We start from the raw sequence: 24,171 nt of genomic DNA on the forward strand, positions 1-24,171 counted from the left end.
TCTACCCATAACAGACTGGCCTCCTTGCTTGCCATTTGGCATCAAAAAAAAATTTGTCTGTGTTCAGAGTAGTTCATATCATGTTACTGTCAGCAAAAGAGCCGTGGATGTTTTCTTTTTCAGGGCTGTGCCATTTCAGGTTTTGCAGAAAACAGACTATTTCCAAGCTTTATCAGGGGAGTTGCAGAGTGTGTGTAAAATGTCTGGCAACTTACACCACAGTAGGTTTCAAGTAAGAATGCAGCTTAACCCATTTTGCCTAGACACATTTAGAAATAACTGGGGCCACAGGGCTGAGGGGCTGATGAGGAGTTGTGGTTGCGAGCGTGTGATGCCTTTGGTGCCAGTACCGCCATGGGGAGCAGGAACCCCGTGGGTAAAGCCTTTTCTTGGGGAACGATACCTGACGTTTGGAAGATGAGGAACAGGGTACGTATGGCCTACGGGGGCTGGGAACAAAGGCAGCCAGCTGCTATTTCATGCAAGTAGCTTCTGCTCCATGCAGGAGCAGTCATATGGACGGAGAGGGGCAAAAAAATGACCTTCCCAGCAGCACTTTGATGGACAGGCCTTTGTTATCATAATCCCTCCTCCCCTATGCCGTTTTGTCCCTACTTTTGGATGGAGAATGAGCAACTGAGATATTCTTCAGTGGTACGACTTTTTAAAAGTCAGTTATTCCAAGGCAGAGAGGGCCTGAGGCTCTGGCTCACAGGGCCCAAGGCCCCTCTCCTCTCCTGTATTCTGCCATATGGGACTATTAACAAAGATGGTTGCTGAGATATAACGATAGCCCCATTTCCAGCCATGGTGTTGACTCATTCTGCGTCCACAAGCAAATCACTTCATTCCTTTCCAGCCCTCAGTTTTCCCCATCTGTAAAATAAGGTAACAGCGTTGCTTTATCCCTGCAGGCAGCTGAGCTGTTTCTTTGATTGCTTAATGGTTTCAGGTGCAGGTTTGTTACAGCCACAGGTGTTCTCCCTTCAACAAATGGGCAATCAGGGCTTCATTTCCCACCTGGTTCTGTATTGAGCAGAAACCTAATGCACCTGTCCACAGATAGTTGCTTTGTTCACTTTGGGGAGAGGAGGACAAGATCCTCTCCACCTCGCTCAGGGAAGGCTCATACTGATGGTGTGAACGGAGAGCCGGATGCAATTTGGATTAGCTAAACATTAAACTATGTCAAGGTGGAAATGAGCACCAGCATGCTTGAGAGCAGCATTCCAGAGGCATGGGTCATGGGACGCGTGAGTATGTGTGTGGGGTCCCCTGGCATGAAAAGGTACCCAACACACAGCCTGGAGCTGGTCCTCTGTCATGGCTGAACTCCAGCCATTCTGGTTTGCCTGGAAAGAGTGTTCTAAAAATTGCCAATCTTTCCCTAAAGTAGGTGAAATATTTATAAATCCATTCTCTAGAGGAGACCTTTTGCGTAAGCATCAACTGCTCCGACTTTAAAAGACACGCACCAAGCCATGTGATGCTTCTTGTCCGTTAGAGGGGCAGAGACAACTTTAATTGCATTTGTCTGGAACAGTTGCATGCGCTTACCGGCACAGAGACCTGCACCGACCATCAGCAGCAGAGAAAAGGGATTTCTGGGCTTGCTCGCTTGGTGTTTTGCGTTGAATGAGGCTTGCTCCTTCCCGTTACGGTGCCCTTCGCTTGGCATAGCGTGTGTCGCAAGGCTCCCGCCGGTGCGCACAGAGTGGGGAGAGGGGGGCACAGCTAGGGCCGGCCCCGGTTTTTTTTTTTTTTGGGGGGGGGGGGGTGGAAGATGCCGAGATGTCGGGGCGGGGGAGGGATGCGCAAGCGGTTTCTCGTAGCCCCCGCTAAGAACGAGCCGACGCGGGGCTGCGCCGGGCAGCGGCTCCGCTCCGCGCCCCGGCTCCGGCAGGCGGCGGCGGCGGCTCCCCGGTCCCGGAGGCGGAGCCAGCGCCCGGCGCGGCGCCGCGGGCCGCGGAGCCACATCCCGCAAAGGAGGAGCGGGGCGGCGGCAGGGGGCCGGGCCGGGGCAGCGGCGCCGGAGCCGCATCGCCGCGGGCTCCCCCCCGAGCCGCCTCCCGAGGATGTGGTGGGACGAGCGGGTGTCGGCGCGGTTCCGGAGGAACCTGCAGCCCACCCTCACCTACTGGAGCGTCTTCTTCAGCTTCGGCCTCTGCATCGCCTTCCTGGGGCCCACGCTGCTGGACCTGCGCTGCCAGACCCAGAGCTCGCTCTCCCAGATCACCTGGGTCTTCTTCTCCCAGCAGTTCTGCCTGCTGCTCGGCAGCTGCCTCGGAGGGGTCTTCAAGAGGACGTAAGGCGCCTGGTGAACTCATCGCACCTCCCGCGGGGTGGGCTCTGCCTGCCGGGAGCGCTCCCCTTCCTCCCTCTTCTGCTCCGGGCGCTCTCCGGTGGCTGCCGACCGCCTCTGGGTTGGGGTCCGGCTGTTTTGGCACCTCCTCTCCTTTCCCTGCCTTTGCAGCCCTCTTTCTCTCTTCCCTTTTTTTTTTTTTTTTTTTTTTTTTTTTTTTTTGCTGTGTGTTTTTTGGGTTTGATGGCTGAATTCTGCAGCGGGGAAAAAAGCCTGCCCGAGGGGAGCGTTCGACAGTGTCCTGTCTGGTCCGCAGCGCTTGCTCGCTCACCGGAGCGGCTCGGAGGTGCGGGAGGCTTCCCAGGAGGTGCGGCATGGGAGCTGTTCTGCGGGCCCGGCTCTGCTGTCAGGTCCTCCCTGGCTTGCCCAGCGTGGCACCTCTGGGGAGCAGCTGCCAGCTCCCCTGGAGCTCAGGACAGAGATAGCCCTAGCGTGAAGTTACAGCGAGAACTTCCTGGAGGATATTTCCCTTAACCTAATTGTTTAACACAAAAATATTGTTGAAAGCCTGTTTTAATAACCTCGGTGTCAGAAATTGAGGCATTGTCATGCTCCCCAGGAGTCTGGGCAAACACGACTCCGCGCGAGAGGCGAGCGGCTCCTGCGGCCGAGCTGCTGCGGGGGACGAGGGCAGAGGCAGGGTTTCAGCCTCGCCGTGTGGCCGGGGACAGCGGCGTACTTCACAAATCAGTAAGACGCTCAGGCGCAGCCAAGTGGGGTTTTGCACTGAGCCTTCTGTCCAGGATGTGTTTAAAATAAATAACGCACAAAGGCTGAACCTTAAGGGTTGCTAGATAGGCATTTGATTTGACATGCGATGACACCTATGTTCTGCTGAGTATCAGCTGATTATTTACGTTGTCACTGGTTCTTCCTGCACTGGGGTAAGGTGTTAGCTCAGTGTGGGTCTCCTGTGCACGTCATAGATATGTGTGTACGTTTAACATGTACATGAGAGAACCTTACATGGTCCTTCATTTCCATAAAATGCCAGTTAAGTGTTTGTTAAATTCTTGTCTCATGAAGTGTGGAAAACGCTGAGAAATGCCTGGCAGCGAAGACGGTATTGGAGCACCTGTTAAATTACTGTCTTAGCACTCTGAACTGTCCCAGTCCCCTGTCCGTGCAGCGCCCAAAGGCTTCGCGGGGCAGCCGGAGCCACGCTCGGGTGGGCCGTGCCAGGCTAGGAGGTGCAGGGAGGGTGCACAGGAACGGGGACGGCACGTGGGAACCTTGCCCTGGGTCTGACACCGATCTGAGATTGCTGGGTCAGCAGGCGCTACCTTTGCCAGCACCCAGTCTGTTTCGCATATGTTTGAACGAACAGGGAAGGAAAACGCAGAATTGTTTTCTGTTGTCGGTTTCCTACCAAACCTTCTTGCCTGTGGCCGGTGCCCTTGTGCAGACTGGTTTGGGTTTTTGTGGGCAGAGGCTCTCTGAACTTTTAACTCTTTACAGCAGCAAGGTGGGAAGAAGAGCAAGTTTGTCTTGTTATGAACCAGGATGCCCCTGTGGCTGTTGATCGTAGCCTGAGCAATGGGCTTTTGCAAGTGTCTGAAAGTCCCATTGAGAAGTGACAGTCCTATCAGGCAGGAGGGCATGTTTTGGATAGTTGTAGCTCGCTGACGTTGGGGGGGCTACTTAGAGCAATGCAGTATACAGATATGTATTTGGATAAGAACATTAACTGTTTAGATTCTGAGAGCTGGTAATATTCCCTCTTCAAAGATGGGCAAACTGAACTCCTTGCTAAGGATTTCTGTTTCTGGACCATCCTGTGGGTTTATAACTCAAGTATTCCTGGCCACACCATCCTGGGCTGGGAATGCTGGGCAGTGCTGTTTCACCGTGTAGGGCAGCTGTACTTTCTGGTAGAGGCTCTCAAAGCATCACCTGCCTACAGTCCCAGCTGAGATAGGGTCTGGTTACAAGTTGGGTTTAATTTCTGATGTCTGTAGGACGTAGACTTTGTTTGCTTTAGATTTAAAATCCAAATATTGGTCTGAGCTGTTTACTCTGAACGATGGACTCCCAAGAGAAAGCACTGCTGCTGCTGGGTTCTGCTGCCCAAGGGGGTAGCTGGGACCTAAACAACCCTCTGGTTCCTCTCACCAGAGAAGTTAATGAACGCTGGGTTGTAGTCTTGGCTCTTTCTTTGCCCTGCTAGAGTCTTGGAGCATTGTGAGAAGAAAACGTAATGACAGCATCATTCCCTTCTGTAACTCGGTATGAGCCTGGTTTGTCGGAAGTAGCTCCAAAATTCCCTCTTTGCTGGTTTTCAAGGAAGAAGAAAGTTTGCTGTTGTGAGTTTCCTCGAGTGGCGTAGAAGTGCAGTTGTTGCCTTCAGTGTTCTGCACTGGGCACTTGGATTTGCTGACCGGTCTCTTCCATGTCTTGTTGGGAGGTGCAAACCTGGAGCTGAGGGAAGATCAACGCCCCATGCAACTGCGAGGCATGTTGTTCAGCTCAAGATCAGGTTCACAAGGCAAGCGTGCTGGTTTCTGGTAACTTGTGTTTGTTGTTCGCTGTGTTATGATTGCAACCCTGATTCAGAAGAATATAGCTTTTTACAAGGTATCACAAAATTATTCTTTTGCATGAGTGGGAATAGGTTTTAAGAGGAGTGCATGCCCTGGTTCAAACCTCGTTAATGCCGTGGTGCTGGTTAAGGTACCTGGGGCAAAGGCAGTAGTGCGAGCGGCTGATGCCGTGTGTATATAGCCCTGTGCCCTTTTAGGGTCAGAAACACACTGAAGAATCCTGTTTTCTGCTATTACCTGGACCAGATTTTCAGGAGGGCTTGACATGTTGCGCATCTCTTGTAAGGCTATGGAAATCCAGCTGGCAATGTTGAGGTGGGAGTGCTGAGAGTACTTGAAGCCTTGCCTTGACTCAGAAACCAAAGCGGGAGGTGACCTCCTTGGAAAATCCACCCTGAGCAGCTGGCACTGCAAAATCCAGGGGTGGGCTCTGAGCAGCCACGTGCCCCTGCTCTTCTCCCTCCTTCCTTTCCTCGCCTTCCTCTTTTTCTTCCCTTTTGAGTCTGTTGGATTTTAAGCTTGCATCGTGTAGGTACAGGCGTTCTCCCTTCATGGCTCCCTCTGTGCTGCTGTTGCACACACCTCTGTGACAGGGTCACCGAGTGCCAGTGCCCCAGTCTGCTGCCTATTTTTATTTTTTTTCTCCCTTCTGGAAAGTTGGAAAGTGTCTACCGGGTGGGTTTATATCCAGTGTGTGGGAAGGAGAGGGGAAGCTTTGCTGGCTGTGACTGCAGCATAGAGTTAGCCACCCTAATCCTATTGAAAAGATTAGGCTGCACCTTTTAGCAGGAGGCCGCAGATCTTCCCTTTAGGCTCGTGCTGTCGCCAGGAGGTGTGCTGGGCGCTCCTGAAACAAGAGTCTGTGAAGTTACAAGAGTCACTTCACGCCCTGCTGAAATGAAGCCTCCTCCGGGAGAGAAGATAGCTGCTGTTCGCACGGAGCTGCACTGTGTGCCCGTTCAGCCTAGGGCACAAGGACCGGTTAGTTAGTGATGGGGTGGGCAGTATTGCCAAGAGCCTGATCATGGCGTACCATCAGGATGGCATTGTAAGCCCTTTCGAGGAGTGTATTGCTTTCACATCATCAGCGCATGGGTCTGAACCCCCTCCCAACAGTCATGAGGTGCTTCACCAAAGATGCTTGTAAAGAGGTTGGTTGTTTCTAAAGACATCCTCCTAGCTGGATGTCCAGTGCCTCCCAGGAGGCTGAATGGTATCACAGAATGGTTTAGGCTGGAAGGGACCTCTGGAGATCATCTAGTCCAACCTGCCTGCTCAAGCAGGGTCCTCTAGAGCATATTTCCCAGGATTGCGTCCAGGTGGGTTTTGAATATCTCCAGCGAAGGAGACTCCACAACCTCTCTGGGCAACCTGTTCCAGTGCTCAGTCACCTCGTGTCCTACAACAACATCTTAACTAACTGGCTGCTTGGTCATCTGGCGCAAGAAGCTAATGATTTCTTGATCCCCACTAACGCCAGAGCCAGGGAAGGGGCAGCAGGGCTGTGTGCCAGGCCAGGCTGTTTGCCCGTGGGCTATTGGTGTTTGTAGGGTGGTGCAGTTGTGTAATTAATGTCTTACGGCTGCACACAGAAATTGTTGCTCTTTGGGGAGGAGTGAGGTGATCTTTTTAGAGCTTTTTTTTTTAAGGACAAGACATAATGATTAATGTTTAACTCTGGTAATGAACATGCTCCCTAACCAAGCGCAAGCAGTACTGTGATTGTTTTGCTAGGGCTGCAGAAGAGAAGAGGCGTTTCTGGGATGTCTTGGTGTGCGTTTCTGCTGTCTGTCCAGGCCTCGGATTCTGCTGGTGCCTCTGTCTCTCTTCCTCCTGCTGGGTTCCTGCTGTACCCTGGAGGGTGCTGCCTTGCCTCTCCAGGCTTGAAGCTGCTTCTCTTTCATTTGCTAGTTGTTTTTCCTTCCATGACTGTGCACATCTTGCTTTGCTCCCTTCCTCCCCCAGAAATCCCACACTGGAACCCTGTTTTACTGTCGGGGAAGATTGGTAGTCACTGCTTTGCAAAACATTGGCTCCTCCAACATGCATTGGCTGACTGGTGAATGAAGCTAGGCTTGGAGATAAAAGCAAATCAAGACTCTAGGACGTGGTTACGTGTGGCCTGTGGCAGGCTGCTGTGCTGGCATTCCCCAACAGCGGACCCCAGTTGCTAATTAGCAACTTGCAACACCCAGCAGCTTGCAGTGAGCAATGGGCCTCGAAGGCTCTACCAGGGATTGGGAATCCCAGGCTGGGAGGGGATGTGTCTGTGCTACTTATTCTCTGCTGTGACTTTATAGTCCCATCTTTCTGCTAAGTCTCAATCATTTCAGTGCTTTGGTGTCTGGTCTCTGTTTCCTTCCTTCCTTCCTTCCTGCCTCTAGACTTGGCAGCTTCCAGGCAGCGCAGTGCCAGCCTGGGCTCTGTTCTCCAGCAAGCTGGCTAGCTCTGCTCACATGTAGAGCAGCCTCCCAGCTCAGCTCATGGCCGGCCAGCCAGGCCAGGCTGCACTGTTGCCAGGCCCGTGATGTAATGCACTTACTTACCTTCACCACGAGTGTCCCTTGGGCTCCTCCGATGGACCGCGGGGGTAGGGAAGTGGCTACCTGCACTGGGAATGGCACCAGCCCTGTGGCCTGCTCTGTCATATTAGAGAAAGGGTTAAAGCTGCCAGAGGGGAAGATGGCACAAGGCAGGGACCTGCCATGGCTCCCCGAGGCTCCCTGTGATGCAAGGCAGGAGAGGGCTGAGCAGGGTGTGCAGGTGGGTCCCTGGATGACACAGGGACATGGACAGCGGTTCCAGCTGCCTCTCCTTGCCAGGAACTGGGATTTCCCAGCAGCTCTCCTGCCTGCACAGCCCTGGCCATCCAATACAGCCCTGCCGTCAGGAATGCCCTGGAGCTGTTCAAAAGCTGTGAAGTAGCCTCACTTACACCTGCCCATGTCCCTCTCCGTTCCCAGACTCATCCAGCTAGCAAGGAAAGGTTCCCTGGCTATCAGACCAGGCACTTGCAATGGCTTCCTCTGCCCTGAAATGTGCAGAGTGGGTTTGAAGGGATGATTATTCTTCTCCATTAAAGCTGGCTGGAAGATCCACCTGTTGGAGGCATTGCTCTCCAAGCTGGAGGTGGCAGTGCCCTACGCTGGCTACAGCTGCAATGTTGATGCACAGAAGGGGAGCAAGGTGCATAGCATCTCCCTTGTGTTGTCAGCGAGAGCATGCACTGGAGCAGCATTAGTGGGAGCTATGGCCTCTGGGTGCATCTCTGCCTGATGCCTATGCCATCAACGGACCCGTGGCTGAAAATGCAAGGCAGGGCTGCATCACGGATGCTGCTCTCATGGTAGTAATTCTGTCCTGTCTTTCCTTTTTCCCTGGCTCAGGTTGGCTCAGTCCTTGTTTGCGCTCTTCGCCTCATCACTGGCAATCTCCCTGGTCTTTGCCATCATCCCTCTGTGCCACAATGTGGTGGTGCTGGCTGTGGTCATGGCTGTGGCAGGACTGGCCATGGGTTGCATCGACACCATCTCCAACATGCAGCTGGTGAAGATCTACCAGAAGGACTCTGCCATCTTCCTTCAGGTGAGCGTGGGGCCTGTGTCTCCCCTGTCTATACTGCTGCTTCCTCCTCTGAGGAAGAGGAGGTCACAGGAATGAAGGGCTTGAACAGCTTCCCTGAAGAGAAGAGCAGTAAATCCCACCTCTTTACTTGTCTGTCTCATTTCTTGCAGGCCCTTCATTTTTTCGTGGGCTTTGGAGCTCTGCTAAGCCCACTGATAGCTGACCCCTTCCTCTCGGACACCAACTGCATCCTCTCAAACGCCACAGCCAATGCCTCCAGCAACCTCCCACACATCCGCAAGTCCCTGGTCCCACACCATCCGGGCAACCTGTCTCATTATGACCTGCCAATGAAGGGCATGGTGGTCACGCGCGTTTCCTACGCCTTCTGGATCATGGCCCTCATCAATGTAAGTGTTGGAGCAGTCCGTGCTGTTGCTGGGACCTCTCCCTGCTTCTTGGCTTTGCAGACCCCTTTGGTGTTTGGGGACGTGTTGGTGCTCGTTAGGTATTCCCAGCAGTGGAGGGAGGTGTGAGAGTGGTTGTACCGGTCTAAAGCAAAGGTTCATTTTGCCAAGTGTCCAGTTTCCAGCAGTGGCCAGCAGCAGGAGCCTGGAGGGGAGAGCAGGAGGTCCACACGTAGTGCGGTTCTGCCCAGCTTACGGCACCATGCAGTTCTGGGACCTCCTGAGCGAGCAGTACTTGCGCCATCAGATGTGACAGTGGCTGATGTACTGTCTTTTGGGAATCTGATCTCTTTGGAAGCTGTTCATACCTTCAGCCTACCTCCAGCATTGCTGTAGCTAGGAGTTAAACCAGTTAATTATGCTCAGAGCCACAAAGTCTTCCTCTGTGGTCAGTCCGGGGAGGAGCTTGGTGGCTTGGGAATGACTTGGCAGGAGGAGGATTTGCTGCCTCTTTATTCTTAGGAAAATGTCCAGTGGTGAACTGACACTACTGCCTGGGGTATGGTGTGAGGCAGGGAACGGTAGGTCCTGCTGGTTTTGCTCAACACTGCACTGAGGTTATCGCTCAGGTGTTGAGCCTGGAAGGTGCTGCGGGAGCCGTGTTGGTGGCAGAGTCCGTGAGACTCTCCTTTGCGAGGACCCACATGCCAGCACCGTGATACGGGCACTGCACTAAGCCTTGGGAAGGAGGTGTAAGAACAAGACCCTGAAAAGAAAGCCCTGTCCTTTAGCCCCTAGTTATTCTCCACATCCCATCCTGGCTAACCGTGGCTTGTTCCCTAATAGAGCCTTGCTGGACTGTGGCCGTCTTCATGCCTGTTCCCAGCTCATCTGCAGCGCTGCTAGCTGAGCTGCTGCTGTCATCTCCCCAGCGGCAGGAGCCCTGTGAGCGTGTGTGTAATTGTCCGTGTAGATGTGGAGTGATAAGAGTGGGGCATGTTGCTGCAGGGAGTATCAGCCCTGCTGAGTGGTGCCATTCGTGCCTGGACTGATGCCGAGAGCAGCTCTGCAGCGAGCTGCGTTTGGGTACTGGCTTAGAAGCCCGTAGCAGCATGCCCTGCGAGGCTGCGTGCGTGGCAGCTTCTGCTGGTGACAGTCCCAAGGGTCTCCTGTCAGGGCAACAGGAGCATCTGGTTTGTGTAGCCCCTGCAGTCAGGTGCACTGGTGACTGTTTATAAACAGCAGGCGTGCCCGGGGTCCAGACCACCAACCTGGTGCCCGTTTTGTTTTCCTGGAGAGTGCCTGTGTAGTAAAACTGAAGGCTGAACTTGCCTGAGCAGAGGAAGGACCTCTCCCTGCCTGTCTGCCCTGCAGCCATGGTGTTTACTGCCCCATCCCTCAGTTCCCCGCCAGGCTCGCTGTGCGAAGCGGGCTGAACTTGACCTTGTCCCAGCAACCCTACGAGGCTGGAGTGGCCTAGAGAGAGAAACTTGTGCTTAGCTTGTCCAGTGGGACTACAGGAAGCCTTGCTGTTTTTCCTGGTTTGACTGTCTCCTTGCGTGACTTTGGACAGGTCACTTATCATGGGCTGGCAGATATGTTTTTTTGAGAGAAATAACACTCTGCAATCAAAAGGTGCTATTCACCAGAAGATCTCGAGGAACACCTGTAGACAGTGTATTCAGTTAAGTGTAGCTCATTAGTATTTCTTTTTTACTATCAGCCAGAAGGAGAGCGTTTGGAAGCTCTGAGAATGGTCTATCACGGCCTGCAGCCGTGTAAGCTTAGCCATGTCCCTCCTACCAAAATGTATTTTCTGATGGTGCTCCTTCTCCCTGTCCTAGACCAACAGGCAGCCTTTGACCTTCCACCACTTAGTCTGCACTAGGCAAAGGGAGCAGATTTCTTTGTGCTCTCTTGGTCTGCCTGTTTGCTGATTAACTAAAGTGCACCCCGGTGCCTCCTACCCCCGTGGCTCTCATTAGAGCGAGGCCCGCACAGCTCACTGATGCGAGGTGAACAGGCAACCTAAATAACTGGGCAGATGCTGTAATGAGTTTCTTTGCAGAAGTACTGAAAAGGAGACGTCCCCTGCCTGGTAGGAGAACCCAGCTTTAATTACCTCTGAGTCCGCGTATGCTGTGGGAAATGTGCTTTTAATTATAGCAGAGTATTATCTCTTCTACCAGTTGATCCTGAGCAAACTGACTTAGTTTTAAAGGCAGTGTTCAATGTCTGCTTTAAACACGACATGTGTCTGACACCTGGAGCACTGAGATGAGAGGGTGGTTGTCAGACCTCTTTCCGTTCCTAGCAAAATCCCCTGGAGGTTTTGCTGCTGCTGCCCATGGTGGCAGGATGGGACCCAGGGTCCTAGTCCTTTTTTGTGTCCAAAAGCTGATGTGCAGGCTTAACTGCTGCTTGCATGTGAGTCAGTGTTGGTCTTTGCGCATGTAAAGCAAGTACGATCACCAGGAGTAGAGCAGAGTCCCTGGGCGTTCGGAATATGATGCTTTCTGTGCAACGAAGATTAGGTAACAAACTTAAGAAGAGCTGGGGAGCAGGACATGCACTGCGCACGCAGCTCTCGAGTGTGCCTCCTCGCCAGAGTGGAGCCCTTAGTGTCTGTCCCAGTGCCTTGCTGAGGGACTTGACTTGATTCCTTGTTTAAACTAAATAACCCAACCTACCGGCCCCAGACTTGAGAAGACTGGGTCCAGAAGTGGCCGTTCTTTTAGGTGTAAACATCAGAGAGAGGAGATGGTAATTGATATGTAAAACCCCAGGGAAGTGGATGAAATCAGTAAGATATAGAAATGGAAACCAGGACCATCAACTTATTTTTAGTAAGAAAAATACAAAACACAATTCTATCCCAAGTTTTCAGGGATGTGTGTATTCTGACAAGAGAGAGCTGAAATGATTCATTTCAATTTTCTTGCTTTGTTTAAAGTTGAAATGTCTCAATTTTACTTTGGCATAAATGCAATGTGTAAAGCTAATAGAACAGTTGTTTTGATGTTATTGAGGCAAAATGTTTTTGCTTTAGTGAAATTAAGTGGTTCAACATTATCAAAATGAAGTGCTTGGATGACTCCCAGCCAAAATTTTTCATTCTAAGAGAAAATTTTGGCTTTTCATCTAGATTTGGAACAAAACACATTTTAAAATTCATTTTCCCACAGAACGGAAATTTCATCATCCAGTCCTTTCCAAGGGGCTGGAAATCAGGAAAATGTTCCTCAGAGAGGGATGTGTTTGTCCGGAAGGTGGTTTCCCACGGGAAGTGCGGGACACTCCATTGTGCTTAGGTTGCTTAAAAGTAGCCTGGATACAATAGGAGGGAACAATCCCGCGCTCCTAGGGGGAGAGACTGAAATAGAAACTGGAGGGAAGAATCCTAGAGTTATATCCACGCTTAACTGCATGATGCAGCAACTTGTCGAGTTCAGAATAACAGTCAAAGGCTCTAAGGCAGGAGGGGGACGTTATCGTCTCCGTTGATTGAGCAAACCGAGCTGGGTCTGCAGGTGCAGGCGAGGGGCTCTTTCCGCTCGCGTTGCCTTTAACCCCCGCGCAGGCTCCCAGCGCGATGCCGAGATGACCCTCTTCCCCCTTGACTAAAGAAAGCCCTTGTGCCAGAAAAGGTTCCTGTGAAGCAGAGAGTTGCCCTGGGAAAACAACCCACGCGCAAGGGCTCGTTGCCCTGACTGCCCTGCTCAGCAGGGTCGGGCTGGATCTGAGGCCAGGCGGGGGCTGTGGGTGTCAAGCCTCGGGTGTGCCGTGCTACGGGGAGGGGGCACCCTCGGCTCTGCGGGGAAGGCAGGTGCTGTGAGGGCCGGTGTCCTGGCTTTAGAGGCTGTATCTGCTGCTCTTGTCTGGTTCTAGCTGCTGGGGCTCCCCGCGGGGTGGGAAGCTCTGCAGAGAGCTCGCGGCCCAGGCGGCTGATGTGTCGTCGGCCCAAGAAAACCAAAGCTGCTCTTAGGAGCCGAGTAGCGAGTTCCTGTCATGAGCGCAGCGGCCCTGCCCCTGTATGTCTTGGCACGTGGAGAGCCTCCAGGAGCCAGCGAGGCGCATCATTGCTGCTTGACCTCTCCAGTTGGGGCACGGGAAAACGGCAGACGGGGAGAGGAGCTCAGCGCCTGGCCGGCCGCTCGGCAGCAGCGGCTGCGCTCGTCGGGGACGTGCAAGGGGCAGCCCTCGAGCGCCCCTCGCCCCGGAGTCGGGGGAGCCTGCGCCTCCGGGCTGGCTTTGGCCCTTTGCTTTGTGAAACGCGCCCTGGCACAGCTCTCGTGTTCAACTCTCGTTTGCTCCTCTCCGTCCGCCCGTGTAACAGCGGAACTGCTTTCGCGGGCGCTCCGTCCCCCGTACACACCCTGGATTTACGGCTGGCCTCTCCCATGTGCCTGACGGTCACGGATGACTCTTCCCCCAGGCTTTTTGCCAGCAGGCCGATGTGCAGGACACCGAACTGGTTTAGGATGAAAGGCCTGGAGCCCTGGGAAGCTGCCTTCCCTTGATCTCGCTCCTTTGCGTTTCCTGAGGCGCTGCCCGCCTTCAAGACAACACGATCTCGGCAAAGTGAAAGGGGACCCGCTTGCTTCAGGGGTGAGGACCTGTGCTCTGGAGACCGGTGGCTTGCCTCCAGCCCCACTGGAATGGGGAAGGCCGGATCCGTGGCCCTCTTCTGCCTAGGCACGGTGTGCTCCTTAAGGCTGGAAGGTCCGCGGCGGTTATCTGCACGCGGCCAGTCCCTCTGTGTGGGTTTTTCTGCAAAATCTGCAGTTTAGAAGAATAAAATCTGGTTCTGACCTCCGGAAGGATTAGAACTATCAAGCAAATGCGTTTTTCTTCCATGGGACTGAACTAACTGTTCCTATTCCCATTGTTCCCAGAACAATGAAGTCCTCGTAAATGAATTCAGTCAAGAGAGGCAGGGGGGGAGTGGGGGGGGAATTCTCCATACGTTTAAATAATGCCACGAGCCAGCAAAAGGCAGGAAATTTGGAGCTAGAGCTCACACTTGCTCACAGACATGTAGAAAACAAGAGCTCAGCAGCTGGAGAGTGAGCTGTCGCTTATGGATATCCTGGCTTTATCCCCCAGCTTGCTGCAGAACAAACACCACTTGGTTGCGGAGGGAGGGAGAGGGGAAGGCTGGCGAGGGGCAGACCCAACTTCATTTACTTCCCTCTATTTTCTCTCCAAAAAAAAAAAAAAAGAGAGAGCAAATCCCTCTGGGTTTGGAGGCACCACCAAGTCGTGGGAGTGAGCAGGACGTAGGCTTGTCCCCTGGCACGCTGCAGCGAGGAAGCGTCGTGCCGGGGGGAAACCTGGCGCGGTGGCACCGGATGGCGGATCCAGCGGGCAGGTACAAGCCCAGGTTCCTGGGTTTCCTCCCTGCGCGCACGAGCAGCAGGCAGAAAGCGCTGGCTGTGGGGAGCGGTGCTGGAGAGGGGATCGCCGCGTGCTGTGAGTCTGCGCAGCGCCCGCAGCCCTGGGCGCGCGGGTTGAGCAGCCCCTGCTAATGGCTAGAGCAAAACGAGTCTTAGAGCAGCTTGCGCTTTCTTTACAAAAGGTTTCAACCAGAGACAATCCCATCAAAGGTTTTTCTAATTTCTACAGGTAAAAGCTATGTTATCTTTATTACTGTTATTTTATTCTTTGGCCAGGAGTGGCCGAAGCACAAACGGCAGCACGAGTGTTTTGACCGCGATGGGCAGACGGCGCTTCGTGAGGTTTGCGTTGAGGCGCCTTCTGTTCCAGTGTCCCGCGGGCGTGAACGGCGCCAGGACCCTCCAGGGAAACGTGGCACAGCCCTGCCGGCGGAGGCGCTGGGCCTCCGGCGCTGGGGACTGCCGCGGCGGCGCCCCGGATCGGGGATCTCGTTCTCAGCGTGCTGCTTTTCCTGCTGGCCTCCTAAGAAGCCTGAGGCGCTCCGGCAGCGGGCTGGTTCCTCGCCCGCCGCCAGGCTCCTCTCGGGGGGGGGGGGTTAATTCAGGTATATGCAGGCAGGTATATCGCAGGTGCCTGTGCAGCGTCCTAAAAGGTGCTTGCTACGGGGGGGGGACGACAGGGCTGCTTTGTGGGAGACCTCTGTCGTGTTTACCTGTCGCGCTCCGTTGCTCTCCAGCTGCCAGTCCCCATCGCGGTGTTCTTCCTGCTCTACAAAGAACGGATGGTGCCGTGCTTCAACCGCAGCAGCCACCCGCTGCTGTCTGCAGACGAGCTGGCGATGGAAACGCGGCCTGCTGAGAAGGACGATCTTTCCACCACTGTGCAGAGACCACCCCAAACGGCAAGAGGTGAGCTGGAGGCACTTGCAAGAACTGGGTTTTGGAGGAAGGGGAGTGAGCAGCTTGAGGAAAAGCTGTATTTCTGGGTTTCTCCACTGAGTTTAACCTGGGAGAGCCGTTGCCTCTTGTCGAAGGAGGAGACTCTCCAAAACGTACAAGCGAATGTAATTCGGGAGTACCCAAGCAATCCAAACAGGCACTTTTGTGCCTAACTACCCTTGAGTTTGATGGGACCAAACCCCCTGAACAGAAGTTAGTATGCTGTCGTTGGGGTCCCAGGCTGGTTTGCTCCAGGCTGCTCCGAAATTAAACCTCGGCTCCTGAGTTACTTGAGCATGTGTGAAAGTTGTGCCCTTTATTTCCGTCTGGTTTTTGGTCAAGTTTTGAGCTGACTTCTCTGTTCAGTTTAAAAGTGGCAATCGTTCTGCGGAAAGCTGATTTTTATAAATCTGACAGGAGTAAGAACTTGAGGCGAAAAGTTAAACTCCAGCAATAAATTGCTCTTAAACTTGAGACTGCACCCTGTTCTGCAGGCAACCAATAACTGTTTCTTTCAGAAACTTATCAGAGTAAGTTCTTAGGCTGCATGATGAATCTTGGGATGATTCTGCAGCTACCAAAGGAGTGTTCAGTGTTATTAAAGAAGAGGTGGCTTTACCTGAACAATGAAATAAAATTTCAGGGAATACCTGAAGGCAGAGGCGGTTAGAGAGGTGCTGAGGGGCGGCGGCGAAGGATTCCTAAGTGCACCGAACAGTGTGGGTTCTCTCATGTCTAAGAAGACTTTTTGCTCATCTAATAGCATTGCCCTTAGCTGAGGCACTGATGGTTTCTTTCTTTCTCAACCCAGGTGCTTAATGTCATACCACCCACTGGAGCTTGATGTTCTTGATATCTCCATCTTCCTCTTAAATGTGGTTGAGACTAATCCTTAGAGAAGCAGGAAGGCGATGTGACCAACTAGTGCGATCTTTAGCAGACATGCCCCTGCTTAATCTCTCCACCCCCCCACCCCCCCCAGAAGTAGCCAGAGTTTCATCTTTGCCTGTGCTGTGTCGCAGCCCTGCGAGGAGCGAGTGGCTCACCTGCACAGGGCTCCAGGCGCTGTCACCGTAACTCTGGTCTTTTGCACTCCCTGGCGTGTTACTGCTAAGAAGTGGTGTGGTATAGCCCAAGGATGGGAGAGTTGGGAAAGCCTGGGGCCCTGACCCCAGCTGACTTTGGGAAGCTGTCATTCGCAGTGGTTTATTCAGCGGAGGCTAGCTGTGTGTTTATTGCCCTCTTCCCCAGAGTTGGCTTGTTCAGTTAAACAATATTTAACTGAGGAATGTGAGCTACCCTGGGCAGGACTCTCCTGTTTGGTTGTGCAGTGCCGCGTTTGAGGGGGCTCGGAGCACGAGTGCTATGGTTGAATGGGCTTCTTTCTTTTCACTGTAAGAGCAGGGCCAGCAACGCGGAGCTCCTAAGTGGGAAGAGGAGCACAACCAACTACTGTATGATAAGCAGCAAGTTTCCTGGTGAGCCAGGATCCCAGTCTGTGGACAGTAGCTCGTATGCATGCCCTTCCTTCCTTCTTAAAAGTGTATACGTAGGTATAGAAAGACGTTGTGCTAGCAGTTAGCAGTGTTCTGCGTTGTTCGCAGCCCTCCGTGATTCTGTCCTGCAGCTGAGTGCAAAACAAATCTCCACTGCGGGCTGGAAACCAACCAGCCACAGGGGGACCTTCCAGCTAAGTTTGCTTTGCATTGTTTTTCACCAGGTCATGATGACTTATTTAGCTGCTGCCAAAGCAAAAACTTCAGAGGGGCTTCTTACACCTACTTCGCAGTCCACATCACTGGGGCTCTTGTTCTCTTCATGACTGATGGGATTGTGGTGAGTTCAGCTGGTCGAGGGATCTTGTCTGAGCTAAGCTGTATAGCTTTCTTCCCTCCAAATCACTCATAACAGACTAAACCCAGAGCCAACCACATCTTCTGTGTGCACTGGGCTAGACCTGAGGGTCTGCCTATGTTGCAGTCTGGTTCCCAAGTTAGTTCATTCAAAGCTAATCGTAGCTTTGCTGATATTTGCCCTGCTTCTTGGGAGGGTTTTGTGGCTTCTCCTAGGCTCTATGTTACAGCTAGATGGCTACTGCCACTAACCTAGCCAGTTTAGAGCTGGAGTTGTGATGTTGCCGACTTGTACGCAGCAGAGGACCCCTTCCTTCTTGCTTTGGCCAGGAGGCAAGCAAAGCTTCATTTTGGTTCATAAGAAACAGTTTGGTTCTCCTGAGCCCACAAAATCCAAGATGGGCATGTACTGGGACGGTGCAATCTCTCTGCTGTGGACCAAAAACAGTGCAGGCACACTGGCTTCAGTGTTTGTAGGCCTTCTGCCTGGATGAGGAAGGCTCATTCTTGGAATGGGCTGTGTACGATTGCTGTTTCTCAGCATTTTTGTGTCAGCCCCCCTCATGGTAAAATACTGCAGAGTCTTACTGGAACATTAAATAAGGTCTGGAAAGAACAGTGGGGTACAAAGCAGCTGTCAGATGCTGGAACTTTTCAGGGCCTCCATCTTCAAGGATGACTAACTCCAAGGTCTTAATGTGGTATGTTTTAAGAGTACGCAATTCCAAAAGGACAAGACAGAGAGCCGGTGCGGGAGGGGGAGTATTTTTTTTTAAACCTAAGTGCTTTGCATGCATTTTACCTAATACTGTTGTTAGTCTTGCCCTTTAGGAGTGCTTACGTCCTGCTTTCCGCTTCTAGGGGGAGCCTGTCTCCAGCTGCGAATGCTTGGGAATAGGGATTGTCTAGGTTAGGCTGCAAATCCATAAGCAGGGTCTCCAGCAATACTGCAGATATGTGAAAGACAGGCAGAAGGTAAAGTTGCAAAGCCATAAGTCATCAAATCAATGTGACATGCTGTTTTATTTTCCCTGCAGGGCGAGTACTCGGGCTTCATTTACAGTTATGCAGTGGAAGAGCCACTCTCTGTAGTACATAAAGTCGCCGGCTACCTGCCCAGCCTATTCTGGGGATTTATCACACTGGGAAGGCTCATCTCCATCCCTGTGTCCTACCGAATGAAGCCTGCAACTATGGTCTTCATCAATGTGGTAAGGCTATTTTTTTAACCATGTCTTTCTACTGCTTGCCTCCAAGATACTGTTTAGCTTTGGCTTTGATGTGCAGCTGCTCTCATACAATATCCAGGATAGCTGTTGCACCAGGCAGACAGGAATAAGCAAATTGTTCGGAGTGAGCAGCCTTAGTCTTCTGCTCCACCACTGCCTCTCCAGGATTGCATCTGACCCTGATGCAGGAGGTGGCTAAGAGGACTTGATTGTGTTGCTCTTCTGAAAGCAGCTAATAGACTTCCTACCACCTTTATTTACTTTGTACAGTATCTTCTCTGGCACCTACAGGGAAATTAATGCCTATGTTAGCTATGAGGAAGGGAAGATAGCTAGCTCGGTATATTCTCTGCTTAGTATGTAGCAGCTGTCAAAAAAAAAAAAAAATCAATGTGATATTAGGCTCCTTAAATTAATAAAACACATTCCCTTGAAGAAAGGGGAAGCAATCTTGAAAGGACATATATGCAGCTTTCTTATAAGGAAGTATCAGGCAATAGAGTGGGAATTGTTCACATTTACACTTCTCACAAAAAAAAGAAGAAAAGAGCCAAGTGAGAAGGCAGTTAATTTACAATTTATTGAAAACTAGAAGTTATTTTAGTAACAAGTTCCACAGTTTATATTGCAAGGCCAAGAACATAGCAGGGTGGTGAGAAAACAGGACAGTTCACGTTTGCCTAAATCTTCAAAATGTCCCAATGTCTTCTGCAACTAGGACACAGGTGAGGCAGCCTGCTTCGCACCTTGTGCCAGTCACTTTAAAAATAGAACTTAGATGCCAACAGTTAAGAGCAATTGAAATGAGATTATTATTTTAAATAACTACCTCTTGTTTCAGAACATAGTCACTGTCTTCAAGGGAGCAGGAAAAGCTCCGCACTAGCAGCTCTATCTCAGGTATCTGATAGGAAGAGTCTAATGCATCCCCTTGGCTGAATTGCTTGTCTGAACCGCACAGCTGCCCTGCTAACAAACCTGAGGACAGGACTCCTTGTTGTTTTAGCTGCTGCTAATATTTGGGGAGAAGAGGGAAGAGCTTCCAAGCCTGAATGGAGGGCGTCTCACTTCCCTTAATGGCAACAGAAGGAGTCTCATCCAAGGACAACAAGTCACTTGATGATTAAACAGTGACCATTAAAACACTGAAACCAAACTTGCTAGTTAGTACTGTTACATCTAATACACTGTATCACTTCTTGTCAGTAACTTTAGCATTATATTAAAATTTAGTTTTATTATTTTGTTTAGCTTCTGAATTGATCTATGTGTAAATGCACATAGCCGTAATCAGAGCCTAAACAATTAAGAAAAATAACTCCGGTTGGTATTACAGACAGCATGAGCTCCCTCTGCTGACTCTCTGTGCCATTGCTAACTTAGCTTATCTTGAATGTTTATGCTCTCTCTTTTTTTTTTTTTTTTTTTTTTTTTTTTGCTACTAAAGCAAACCAGAGGGAGGGCAAATTTGTTAAAATTTTGTTGGTGCTTTAGCTTTACTCCTCCTGTGCTGTAGGTTTTGAGTGGGTACTGAGAGAGACTACGTTCTTTAACCTGTTGAATAGAAGTTACTCATGAGTGAGACATCTAAATCTCACAGAAGTGGCACTAGTGTTTTATTTAACAGCTGAAAAATATTTTTCTGGCTATGCTCTTAAGTGCTTACCTAATCAAATTAAGCCCATTAAGTCCTGTGTGAAAGAGGCCCGAATCCTTTATTTTTAAGGTCAATAGATTTGCTTTAGCTAGTTAGTTCAGTTTTTCAGAGATTGTGATCACTTTTTCAGTGTAGCTTCTCTTCTTTTCCAAACTCCTTTTTATTTAAAGAACCAAACAAACTTGAGCTATTGCAACTTAGCCTTTTACCTTCCTACTGACTCTGCCTATGTTTTTTACAGGTTGGAGTCCTTGTAACCTTCCTCCTGCTCCTGATCTTCTCCTACAGTGTTGTCTTCTTGTTTGTGGGGACAGCATGTCTGGGTTTGTTTCTCAGCAGTACTTTCCCCAGCTTGCTTGCCTATACTGAGGACATCCTGCAGTACAAAGGTAAGCAGGTATCTGGGTGCACCTAGCTGACTTTGAAAGCAGGTGGATGTTCAGGACTGGAGCTCACATATCCATTACACCTAGCAAGTCCCCTTCCCTGTTCAGGGATACCTAGAAGGACAGCAAGCTCTTTAGAAAGATCTGACTTTAGGAGAAGTTTTTTGTGTTTTTTTTTTTTTTTTCCTCCAGGTTTGCAGTCAGAAAACCAGACTGTATCAGTCCCAGTTTAGTAATGTCTACAGGCAGTGATCCAGACTGGGTCTTAGGTTCCATCCATGTCCTGGCTTTAGGGTTCCTGTGGACTGACAAGCATGTCTGCTTTAGAGGCTTACAGGGAGCTTATTTTGAAAACATGGTCCAGGTTCTCAGCGAACTGAAAATCCTCACGTTTGGCCAGCTCTTATGGGATGTCTCTGCCAACTTCAGTCTTTGGGACAGTGATACAGAATGAAAAATCTCTTCAGCAGGAAGCACTGGTACTCATGCAGACATAGAGGAGTGACAGAACAGGCGAGGTTTTTTTTGTTGTTGGTGGGTTTTTTTGGCTTAAACTTTTACCTTTCTGTACTACCACATGTTAGACGAGGCATTCTCAGCACTTGATGGGAATATCCGTTAAGTATTTGTAAGTGCTGTAGAGACAGAGCCATGAAAGAGCAGTTTAAAAAAGCTACAGCCTGTTTCTGCTGGCTGTATTATTTGTTCCCTGTCAACATCCCTTACGCTGTTTTCTTTGCAGGCTGTGCCACAACTGTGTTAGTGACCGGAGCTGGAATTGGAGAGATGGTACTGCAGTTACTGGTGGGGTCGGTAAGTGTAGACAAAGTGCAAGCATGCCAAAACCGGCCTGGAACTTGCAAGTAGATATCTTAGTCCCTAATTTGGACAGCTGCTGGGAAAGAGCAATGGGCTACCCTTGTGCTACCAAATAGTAAAGCTGTTACCAATGTTACCAAAAGCTAATTAAATATCTGAGTGCCATGAAGACATGTCTGCTCCTTTTTTTCCCCCCCCTCCCCCCAACTGCAGATCATACATGATCAGGGCAGCTACAGTTTCCTGGTCTGTGGGATGATCTTTGGAGGCTTGGCCTTTACCTTCTACGCCTTCCTCTTATTTTTCCACAGGATGTACCCCAAGCCCTCATCAGGTAAGAAAGTGCCAGCATTCAGCCCTGCTTTATAATGAGAGGAAGAGTGCCATATGCATCAATACATAACCAGGGTGCAGCACTCCAGCAAAATGCAAGGAAATGTTTATTTTACTGCTGCTTCCTGTCCCCTCTTCCTGCTTTGACTTGCCCACAAAGCCTTGGCAGCCACGTTTCTGGGTTTGCTTTTTCTGTTGGAGAAGCAAGGGAACACTAGGAATGTTCTGTGGACCACAGAAGAACCATAAACCAAATAGGATGCTAGCTGTGAAAGCTTTCACAGCATTACTGTGCTATTGGCACAGCTAGTAAGAGGGAATTAAAGGACTCTGCAAACTTCCCCAGGCTGTTCACTGGCTAAAATCCAGGAAGCTATTGGGTCTTCCCTCTGAAGGCAGCTGTCAGGCTCCTGAGAAAAGCATCACTGACAAAGGAGCTTTCTTACCTATTGCCTCAGTTCGTATACACTGTTTGCTTTTATAAGCACCTTTTACATAAGGAGCACTTACGACAGGCAAAGAGCTTGTCTAGGTTAGGGGAGCTGGAAATGGGAGGCCTTTCTCACGTGAGCAATGAAGAACACAAGCTGGTGTGGGCAATAGAGCAGCAAACGTGACTTTTAAGAGAGCACATGCATTTAAAGCACAATAAAAATCAGTGCATTCAAATGAAGTATCTAATGTCAATTTTGCAGATATGGATGCTGCCTCACCTGACAAACCAGCAGTAATGGATGACACTGGACTTTATCAGCGCTAAAAAAAAAAAAAAGTGGCCAAGCCCTGGACAAGCAATAAAACAACACAAAATTAAGCATTAGTATTAAGGATGATTTCACATTTAATGACTGAATCATGCAAGTTTTCTACAATCAAAAGCACATGAGATTGGAGTAAGTCAGAATCAAGGAAACGCCCTAAAACACCGCGTCAAGATAAGCACAAGTTGCCCATGTCACATTTACCAATAAGACGACTAGAAACAGCAGACTGACCATGTATCCAAAAGGCTATGATATGGCAGGTATGATGGAGAACAATAATGCTGTTCTAATAACGTTCATACCAAGTCAGAGAACAGGCTGGGTGGGGAGGGGTGGTTCTCTGTTTGCTCCATATATAGATTTTGACTATCTCCTGGATTCAAGTCAATTAACTAATTTTTCTTTTGGCCTATGAAGTACAGGAGCCCGTACGATTTACAGAACAGTACTGGTTTTGAATTCATTCTTTGTGCAATGCTGGAGTATATATGTAATCTCTGTGTATATTTCCAAAGGGAAAAATTACACTACTCTCAGAAACCACCAGGTGCACAGTGGTAGCAGGATCTAGCTATATTTGCACAATTGATAATTCTTGTATATTACAGAGTATCAGACATGTTCACTAAGACAGTGTCTTATTCAGCATGCTAGGGCCTCTTGATTATTAAAATCATTAGCTTTTAGAGTCAACAATGAGTTGTGATGGTTTGTTTTGCTTTAAGTCATTAGTTTAGCTGCTACTTTGCAGTGTTTTATAGGGCGGTTTTATTTCTAGCTTCTGATTGAAGCTTAAACAGAAGTATTGGGGAGCCAGCCTCCAGCTGCTTAATCTGTGCAATACTTACTACAACAGGTGCCTTCTGTAAGGTACTCTTTTATAACCCACGCATGACCTATTACAAGCTATGAAGAAAGGACTGGCTTTAGAAGAACGTAAAGCTACATACATCTATTTCTTCAGAGAGTGATTGGACATGTATTTTTGCTTTAACTGCTGTATGTGGATGTACATATGTATGTGTGTATATAAAGCAGTGTTTAATTAAAGGTGATTGATTGCTAGATTTCCGCATGACTGGAGTCGGGTAACTTAAACTCTTTCTAGCCCAGGATTATCAGCTACTACTGCTAACAGGTCTGGCACTCAACTTCAGACTGAATCATTATGACAGCTGTCATAATTTAAATGTGCTTTTAGAATTTCCATTTTTCCAAGTATTAGCATCTTACCTTCCATAAAACACCTTCACAGGCAGCCATCAGCTTCTTCTGTAGAAATCCTTTCAAAAGAGTTGACCTGTTGAGTTGACGATGTATGCCTGAATCTGAGCACATGTTAAGCTGAAGTAGGGAGAGGCTGTTAAATGCAGTTGAGTTTAGGGCTTTCTCCTAAACGTACTTCAGTAGCATTCCTACCTCACATCCAGTGCAATATGAGCTGTAATTCTTCTCTAGCACCACAGGATGCCACTGTTACTCCGCTTGAGATAGTGGGATAAGAGTGGTGGTGTTGCAAAGGCCATTTGCAGCAGAAAATAAAATCTGTCATTAATAGAGCCCTGTGAGAGCATTGTCTTCATCCCTGTACAGAAGAAATTAGCATGAAACCATAAAATGATGAAGTTCATTTTGAAAGAAGTCTACTCAGAGAGAGATTACATATACGTCAGTCCAGAGGACGGCAGCTGTATATAAAAGTCTTGTTATGTCCTCGCAAGACTGACAAGACCTGGCTGAATGCTATTGCCAGATTAGTTTTTTTTTTTTTTTTTTTTGGTTAAAAGGGTGCTTGACAATGCAGACCTCCATTTTACTATCATCACTCTACAGAATGGAGCTACTCACCAAAGGAAATCTTAACCAGAAAGGAACAGTACCTGATCTGGCAAAAAAACTGTGCAGCACTACAAAGCTAGCAA

At 49.9% G+C, this 24,171-nt stretch overlaps 1 protein-coding gene across 2 annotated transcripts; it reads left to right on the forward strand.

Moving 5' to 3' along the window:
- The first annotated feature begins 1,987 nt into the window (after positions 1 to 1,987).
- Positions 1,988 to 23,316, forward strand: MFSD4A (major facilitator superfamily domain containing 4A). Of its 2 annotated transcripts, none has more exons than XM_068918278.1 (10): positions 1,988 to 2,305; positions 8,289 to 8,487; positions 8,637 to 8,876; positions 15,007 to 15,178; positions 16,929 to 17,044; positions 18,099 to 18,272; positions 20,189 to 20,336; positions 21,076 to 21,146; positions 21,366 to 21,486; positions 22,181 to 23,316. In XM_068918278.1, the coding sequence occupies exons 1-10, from the start codon at positions 2,076 to 2,078 to the stop codon at positions 22,243 to 22,245; spliced, it is 1,536 nt and encodes a 511-aa protein (XP_068774379.1). In that variant the 5' UTR covers positions 1,988 to 2,075; the 3' UTR covers positions 22,246 to 23,316. The 2 variants fall into 2 exon arrangements, with proteins under 2 accessions (XP_068774379.1, XP_068774380.1); XM_068918279.1 differs by having other exon boundaries at positions 21,464 to 21,486.
- Positions 23,317 to 24,171: the final 855 nt, after the last annotated feature.

This window comes from Struthio camelus, chromosome 24 (assembly GCF_040807025.1).
Source record: "Struthio camelus isolate bStrCam1 chromosome 24, bStrCam1.hap1, whole genome shotgun sequence".
NCBI lineage: Eukaryota > Metazoa > Chordata > Aves > Struthioniformes > Struthionidae > Struthio > Struthio camelus.

Excerpts from the sequence above, each read along its gene's own strand:
- MFSD4A (XM_068918278.1), top strand. The coding sequence starts at position 2,076 with ATGTGGTGGGACGAGCGGGTGTCGGCGCGGTTCCGGAGGAACCTGCAG. Across the intron at positions 8,877-15,006 it reads GGATCATGGCCCTCATCAAT|CTGCCAGTCCCCATCGCGGT; the intron begins GTAAGTGTTGGA and ends GTTGCTCTCCAG. Across the intron at positions 21,487-22,180 it reads GTACCCCAAGCCCTCATCAG|ATATGGATGCTGCCTCACCT; the intron begins GTAAGAAAGTGC and ends TCAATTTTGCAG.